This window comes from Gekko japonicus, unplaced genomic scaffold (assembly GCF_001447785.1).
Source record: "Gekko japonicus isolate JY-2015 unplaced genomic scaffold, Gekko_japonicus_V1.1 scaffold4546, whole genome shotgun sequence".
In the NCBI taxonomy this organism is placed as follows: Eukaryota; Metazoa; Chordata; class Lepidosauria; order Squamata; family Gekkonidae; genus Gekko; species Gekko japonicus.
The window spans coordinates 945-9,543 of record NW_015175508.1 but is presented as its reverse complement, the minus strand read 5'-3'; the positions used below and the strand labels follow the sequence as shown (position 1 = coordinate 9,543).

At 43.8% G+C, this 8,599-nt stretch overlaps 1 protein-coding gene across 1 annotated transcript in view; it reads left to right on the top strand.

Moving 5' to 3' along the window:
- LOC107122870 (protein RIC-3-like) overlaps positions 1 to 8,307 on the top strand; it is a gene marked incomplete at its 3' end in the record, with an annotated part of 18,637 nt that extends 10,330 nt beyond the window's left edge. The window contains exons 2-4 of the mRNA XM_015426011.1: positions 2,815 to 3,056; positions 3,743 to 3,821; positions 8,214 to 8,307. Of these exons, the coding sequence (XP_015281497.1) occupies positions 2,815 to 3,056; positions 3,743 to 3,821; positions 8,214 to 8,307 (415 nt within the window). The remainder of the gene's footprint in view (positions 1 to 2,814; positions 3,057 to 3,742; positions 3,822 to 8,213) is intronic.
- Between the last annotated feature and the right edge of the window lie 292 nt (positions 8,308 to 8,599).

Below are 8,599 nucleotides of genomic sequence, written 5' to 3'. Positions count from 1 at the left end.
CATCCAGGCCAGCATTTCGCATGATGTACTCTGCATATATATTAAATAAGCAAGGTGACAATATACATCCTTGTTGTACTCCTTTTCCTATGCTGAACCAATCAGTTGTTCCGTATCCGGTTCTAACTGTCGCTTCTTGGCCCTTATACAGGTTTCTCAAGAGACATGTGAGGTGGTCTGGTACTCCCATCTCTTTAAGGACCTGCCATAGTTTGTTGTGATCCACACAGTCAAAGGCTTTAGCATAGTCAATGAAGGAGAAGTAGATGTTTTTCTGGTACTCTCTTCTTTCTCCATAATCCAGCAAATGTTGGCAATTTGATCTCTAGTTCCTCTACCTCTTCGAAACCCAGCTTGTACTCCTGGCAGTTCTCTATCCACGTACTGTTGAAGCCTAGCTTGTAGGATCTTGAGCATGACCTTGATAGCGTGTGATATGAGTGCAATTGTGCGATAGTTTGAACATTCCTTGGCATTGCCCTTTTTTTTTAGGATTGGAATGTATACTGACCTTTTCCAATCCTGTGGCCACTGTTGTGTTTTCCAAATTTGCTGGCAAATTGAGTGCAGCACTTTAACAGCATCATCTTTTAAAACTTTGAATAGCTCAGCTGGAATACCATCACCTCCACTAGGACTAGACACATCTAGGAGTAGTCAATAAGCATCGGAAAAATTCATACTGTATGGAATCCATTTTTTCAAAAGTGGCCTGAATCCAAATTTCTGCACAATACAGGAATTGGTTTAGAACTTTAGCATTAAATACCTTTAAGGCCAAGGGGACAAATTCACCTCCCGAAGTGTAGAAGTATTTTACAATTGTCCTCCCTACTCTCAAGGCTGTGTTCTTTGCTACATCGAAGTGTATTTCCCATGTAAGGGATGCTTCAAAGTGGATTCCCAGATATTTAAGTGTGTGTGTGTATACACACATACACATATATAGCATCACACATTGTGGTTTGATATTTGTTATGTGATGCACATAATTTTGAACAGCCTTTTCCTTCTTCAAGAAATGGTACCATTTTTATGCTTCTCTTAGAAATCCTTGAAGATCAAGTTATATTTTCTCTTAAAAATCTGTCACAAACCAATTTCTTCCATAATTGTTTGGGGTAAGGACTCATTCACACATGACTAAATTCTGACACACAACAGAATGTGCTTCTGGGCAGTTAACAACATATTCATATTACCATGTATATTATCATCCCCTAAGTTGGTTTACATTGTAAATACCTGTCCTGGGAAGATTGGCCATTTCCAGAATGTGTACAATGGAATGGGAAGTGTATTCAAGTAGTTTTATAGAAAATGTCACCAAGATGTGAGAATACTTCTAATTCTTTTGTGGTTTCTTATAACTGTGAAATAGAGATAATACCTGAGAATATTTTCCATTGGAAATTAAATGTATTATTGGTTGCATCTGTTCAATGTATGGAGACACCTGTATAAAAAGAAAAGCTATGATAACACTACCAAAAAGCATAATTCTTGTAAAAATGATCAAATAAACTCTCAAGTTGGGTGTGGTTGTAAAGCATGACATGTTGGCATGGGTGCTAGCTCTCTGTGGGTGTCTCTGTAAAAGCAGACGGTTAGAGTAATCTACATTTCATGGCTGAGAGCCAAAGAAGTGATATGTACACTCAAGGGAAAACTCTGCCCAACCAGTGGATCACTGTATTTAGCAAAGGAGTTTCTACTGCCAAAGAAGCAGGTTTTTAAATCATTTTTTAAAATAATTTTAAAAAAGACTTTGGAAACTGCAGAGTTTCACACTATCACATGAAACTTCTGTCATGTTGATGGTTCTTTTTCCACTGATGTCTGTAGATTCTTGCCTACATTACCTGCTCAATCATTGGCCGAGTTCAGACTGGCAGTTTGGCCCGGCAGCCAAACGTTTCAGGAGCGTTTAAGGGGCGGGTTTACACAGGCATATCTTTGGGCGGGTTCACACAGGCACATCTTTCAGGCGTCCCCCAGCCGTACTCAAACTGTCTTGTGCCGCTTCCTTCCTGAGTTGAAAAAGTACCAGGTGAAAGTGGTAGAAAACCGTGTGTAGAGCGGGTTGATTCCAGTTCCTTGAGTGTGAACGCAAGTGCTGCTAAGGTGGGAACAACCCGCAGTCATTAATAAGAAGCGCTGGCTGTTTCAGCAGCAGGTGCCCATGCGCATAGGCGCATGCAGCGGAGTACAGAAATAGACGCTAACAGCCTGCCAGGGGTGGGCCAACAATGCAAATGCTCCCTTGCTCTTCCTCCACGGTATCCTCCCGTTTCATTCGCAGCAGTGTGAATGGGAATACCATGACCAAGCCGTTCGGGGTCTGTTCTGGGTCTTCTTTGCCACGACTCCCTAGCACTTCAAATTGCCAGTCTGAACTCGGCCATTGTTTCCTTTTCTGTTTACTTATATAGAAAAGCTGTGTTAATGATCTCAATTGGCAGTGTTTCCCTTACCAAATGGTTGGTGCCATTGGTAATCTCCCATCATTTTAACCATTTTCCACATGTACTCAGACATCTAATGCTAGTTCTGGTAAATTTACACCATTCATTCTTAAGTCATTCTTAAGATGATTGTCTCACATTAAGCTTGTCAGGTGTTCTTTCTGTTGATGGATAACTGAAGCCTACTGCATGTGACAAATTTCAAAATGCTAAACTTTTATGTAATTATAATCAAGTAAAAACATAATTATGTGAACATCTTATTAAGATTTATTTTCTCATACCAGGGGGAAAAATAATAAGCTAGAGATACCTGTTTCAGAATAGATCTTTTAATCTCGATTTTTAGGAAAGACAAGCCGGCTTTCACCCACAATACAACACCAAATGTCTCCAGAGACCAGACCACCAGTTACCCATTTTCCAAGGTCCCATCTTGCGGAAGCAGTTGCCAAGGCCAAGGGAGGTGGAGGAGGAGGCAGTGGTGGTGGTGGAGGAGGAGGAGGTGGCAGTGGAAGAGGTCTTGTGGGACAAGTTATACCAATATATGGATTTGGGATCCTTTTATATATACTCTACATTCTTTTTAAGGTAAGAACAAACACTTTAGCATTACAATAATAGCTGTATCAAGATGATCTCTTGAAAATGTTTTAAAGAACTAGCTTCACAGAAGTCATTATGATAAAGTTTATATTTATTTCCATCTGATTGAAATTGGGACAGAATTAAATGACTTTGCAACAGATTGTTTTTTTCTTTTGTTTTGGTATAGCAGGTGCCATAGTTGCAGGTCATAGAACAAAATATGATAGCTGAGCTTAAATGAGTATTGCTGAGCCTTTGTATACATGGAAGGCACTCAGCTGTATGGCAGATTCTGATTCTATGAAGTCAGATTTTGAATAGCAAGAAAATCTTTTTTGTTGCTACACAAAGGAAAGCAAATGAGCCAGGATTGATGAAAGATATTTCACAAGCTGTACTCATCTTAAAGTGGGTATTCTGCTCCAGCAAGGATAGGGACAATAACATGAAAAAATCAGAGTTTCTGTATAGTATCACTTGAACAGAGCTAATCTTGGCAGATTTTTTGTTACTTGAACTTCAGTTGTTTCTGCAAAGCTAGGTTAATAGTTTTCCACAACTGGTAAAGTTTTTCAAGGTCCTCAATTTTTCCACATTATTTAGCTTGCTTTCTCTTGTTCTCGTTCCTGTTGCCTTTTCAAGACACCTTTGCTGTGATTGCCACAATTGTAATCATTTTCAATTAACAGCTTTCTTCTAAGGGGAAAACCACAACAACTGAACGGAAATGTCCTCCTTCAGTACCTGGCAACATGAACAGGAAAATAAGTAAGTATGATTTCCAAGCTTGTCTTTATCCTGAGCCTAGAAATTGGCTTTGATTTGGGAAATAAATGTTACCAGTCCATGCATATAGGTGTGTGTATGTATGTGTGTTATGTATGTGTGTATATAAATATATATGGACTGGTAACTTCCATTTCAGTGTATCTGAAGAAGTGCATGTGTGTCCACGAAAACTTATATCCTGAATAAAACTTTGTTGGTCTTAACGGCGCCACTGAACTAAACCTGCTGCTTCAGACCAACACAGCTACCCGAATCTATCTTTGTTGTGTTAATCATAGTGCAATCTTATATATGTTTGCTAGGCTTGCCAAGTCCCCCCGGGGGATGGGGAAACCCCCGCCCTAGAGGCCCGTTCCCCGCCGCCGGATCGGGCCCCAGGGGGAACCCCACCCTGACGTGCACGTCACCTGGAAGTGACGTGACCACGCTGGGCATGCTGGGGGCGGGGCCACGGTCATCCGAGGGAAAACCCTATGGTTTTCCCTCTGATGGTCGTGACCCCACCCCCAGCGTGCCCGGTGTGGTCGCGTCACTTCTGAGTGACGAGGATGCGGCGCGTCGCACGCTCCAGCCGCCACCCAGGAGTCCCCCGCTGCGGCGAAGATCGCACTTGGCAACCCTAATGTTTGCATAGAAGCTGACTGAGTTCAGTAGAGCTTTCTCAAAGTATGTGTGAATAAGACAGCATACTTAATGCCTTTACTCTTGGCTAAAACAAGTCATAACTTGGCTTTTGTACGGAAGACCCTAGAGATCCTTATACCAAGTGATATGCTATCTTGCAGCCACTCTTGTCTGTAGGCATTTGCCGTTAGCAAGTCACTTTGGTAGTGGCTGCTTATTTACTTATATGTAATTATTTATTAATTAAAATATATCCCACCTTTCCTCTTGGTTCAAGGTGCCTTTCAAAAATAGTTAAAATATCCCCAGCTAAAACCAAAGATAAAATAATAAGCCCCCAATGCCCCCTCCCCCTTAAATGATGCCTGCTGTTCAAACTCCCTCAAAAGCCTTGGCAGACAGGCACTCCTTGGAACACCTCTTGTAGATCTCCAAGGAGGGAGCCCATCTCACCTCTTCAGAGACATTCCACAGAGACGGAGCCATGATAGAAAAGGCCCAGACCCTGGTCGCTGCCAGACGGGCCATCGCAAATGGTGGGATAGCCAACCGATGGCTGCCTGATGACCATAGTTGGTGCACAAGGGCTTTGAAAGTCATAACCAGCACCTTGAATTGAACTCAGAAACAGACTGGCAGCCAATGAAGCTGTTCCAAAATGGTTAACGTGTTCCTAGTCACTATACCCTGACCAGCAGTGGGGTTGTCACATTCTGAACCAGTTGTCATGTCTGAGTTTTCTTCAAGTGCAGTCCCATGTTGAATATGTTGCAGTAATCCAATGTGGAGGTTTCAGAAGCATGGTTCAATGTGGCAGGATCAGGTAATGAGAAAACTGGTGAATCAGATGCAGCTGATAGAAAGCACTCCTGGCCACCATGCGAGTCTGCTTTTCAAACAGCCAGGCAGGGTCCATGAACACTCCCGAGCTCTTAACTTGCTCTGAAAAAGGCAACATTCCTCCATCTGGGACAAGTGGATTGAATCCCTCTAGAATATCAGCCTTCCCAACCAACATTACCTCTTTCTTGTCTGGATTCAGCTTCAGTTTGTTCTGCTTGAACCACCTGACCTCAGCCTCAAAGCACTGGTTCAGAACCAAGACAGACACATCTGGAAGCTTGGATAATGAAATGTAGAGCTGGATGTCATCTGCATATTGGTGACACCAAACCCCAATGTCTGAACAATCTCACTCAGCAGCCTCATATATATATAAAACATGGGTAAGAGACTAGATCCCTGTGGCACCCCACAAGAAAAAATCCACCGAGTTGATTCTGCACTTCCAGTGGAGACATTTTGTGTCTGGTTAGACAGAAAGGAGTGAAACCACCAAAGGGCTACACACTTAATACGAAGTCCATGTTCAAACCCATGGATAAGAATGGAGGGGTCAACTGAATCAAAGGCCCAACAGTATCAACAGGGAAGATTGTCCCCTGTCCTGCTTCAAAGGAAAATCATCCTCCAGTGTAACTACAGCCTTCTTGGTACCAAACCCGGGCCTGAAGCCAGATTAAAATTGGTCAAGGGCAGGTATATCATTCAGGAAACTCTGGAGCTCCTCTGCCACTACATGCTCCTTAGAAAAGGTAAATTGGAGACTGGCCTGTAACTGGCCACCTCATCCCTAGCCAATGAAGGTTTTTTGACCAGAGGCTTAATAAATGCCTCCTTCAAAGGTCTAGGGTTGTCATGGCAGCCATGAAGTCCCGAGCTTGACCAGACAAGGCAGCCTTGACATGTATGTTGAAAAGCCCAAGGACAATCATCCTTACGGTCCTTAGCAAAAAAAAGTCTGACAGCAGCTCCAGCAGCTCAGCCAGAGATCCCAATACCAGGCAGACAGTAGACCAGCAGGATCCCTAATCTGTCCCTGGTGCCCAGCGCAAGGTACATACAATCAGATTGGTCGCTGTTGGAGGGCGACCAACGAGAGGGCGGTTCAGAGGAGCCTTCGTCTGGCTCAAGCTTTGCATGGGGAGTGAATGAGGCGATTCATACAAGCAATCTCAATACATTACAGAGTTGATTCTGCACTTCCAGTGGAGACATTTTGTGTCTGTTCAGACAGAAAGGAGTGAAACCACCAAAGGGCTACACACTTAATACGAAGTCCATGTTCAAACCCATGGATAAGAATGGAGGGGTCAACTGAATCAAAGGCCCAACAGTATCAACAGGGAAGATTGTCCCCTGTCCTGCTTCAAAGGAAAATCATCCTCCAGTGTAACTACAGCCTTCTTGGTACCAAACCCGGGCCTGAAGCCAGATTAAAATTGGTCAAGGGCAGGTATATCATTCAGGAAACTCTGGAGCTCCTCTGCCACTACATGCTCCTTAGAAAAGGTAAATTGGAGACTGGCCTGTAACTGGCCACCTCATCCCTAGCCAATGAAGGTTTTTTGACCAGAGGCTTAATAAATGCCTCCTTCAAAGGTCTAGGGTTGTCATGGCAGCCATGAAGTCCCGAGCTTGACCAGACAAGGCAGCCTTGACATGTATGTTGAAAAGCCCAAGGACAATCATCCTTACGGTCCTTAGCAAAAAAGTTCTGACAGCAGCTCCATCAGCTCAGCCAGAGATCCCAACAACAGGCAGACAGTAGATCAGCAGGATCCCTAATCTGTCCCTGGTGTCCAGCGCAAGGTACATACAAGTGGGAGGGCTTCTAATGTCCTGGCCCCACTGGTGGACCTCCTGATGGCACCTGGTATTTCTGGCCACTGTGTGATACAGAGTGTTGGACTGGATGGGCCTTTGGCCTGATCCAACATTGGCGTCTCTTATGTTCTTATGTTCTTAATCAAAGCTGGCCTCCGTCTGTACTGGAAAAACGTTCACAGAAAAGAAATGCTGCTCTACCCCACCCCCATCCCCCCCTCCTCCAGTTTCAGGTTGGTTAAGTGTGAGCTGTGTCAGACTGGCCACATCAGAGTCAACCAGGCAGGTTTCAGTCAAGCAGGGCAGGTCGATGTGTTCCTCAAGCAACCGGTCAGATATTATTGAGATCTTGTTCCTCACAGACCAGGCATTGCACAACACCAAAGCTGAAGAGGGGCAACCTAACAGAGCCTCCCCACCCACCTTTTGAGATCAGATGTGCATTGTGTCTTCTGACACCAACACTCCTTCCACTGCCATATCATCCCAACTCCTTTGCACCATCTATGGGCATTTGGGTGCATTCTGGGTTCTTCCCCTAGCCTAAAGGAAGTCTCCTTTCTCCCCCTTTCATTCAGTTGGGAAGAGTAAAATATTACCTTCATTTTTTCTCTAAGCCAGCAAAGGGCTCATGTGGCTCCACTTTGATTAGTGTGCATCAGGGCTATTTTTGGGCAGGAACACACAGGAACGGAGTTCCGGCTGGCTCCTGAGTTGGCCACACCCAACAGCAGAAACTCATTAGAATTGGCTACATTAGGGGTGTCTGGCCTAACAGGCAAAGGAGTTCCTGCTACAAAAAAAGCCCAGGGTTTTGACAACAAAGTAAACAGAATAAGAAGCAAAAGGTGGGTGTGGCAACATGGGGGTGTGGCCTAATATGCCAATGAGCTGTGATGTCAGGGGTGTGGCCCAATAGGCTAATGAGTTTCTGCTGTTGGCCGTGGCCTATTATGCTAATGAGTTCCTGCTGGGCTTTTTCTACAAAAAAAGGCCCTGGTGTGCATGCAGTTACTGCTGAAGGTACAGCACTAGCTTTTGGAGCTACTGATGCCATTTGGGACTATATTTGTGTTGCAGCTGACTATGAGCTAGCCCAACTCCAAGATAAGCTGAGAGAGACTGAAGAAGCGATGGAAAAATTAATCAATAGAGTGGGACCCAACTGTGAAAGGTATGTACTTACATCAGGAGGTGAATCCCTTTTGTATCGACAGAAGTAAGCGAAATGAAGTTTTCAGTGGAGAAAAATGTTTTTATATTCATCAAACTATAAATCTCCTGAAGATATTAAACAGTATTTATTTATAGCTGGGAGCTCCTTTGTCATCACTGACCCTGCTTTTTTATTTTGGCTTTTCCAGACCTTAAATGAAAATATTAAATTCCAATCTACATAAAGGGAATGCACACACATGCTTTTAAAAGGGGGTTTTCTACTTGTTTGTAGATCTGCTGTCCTGTTG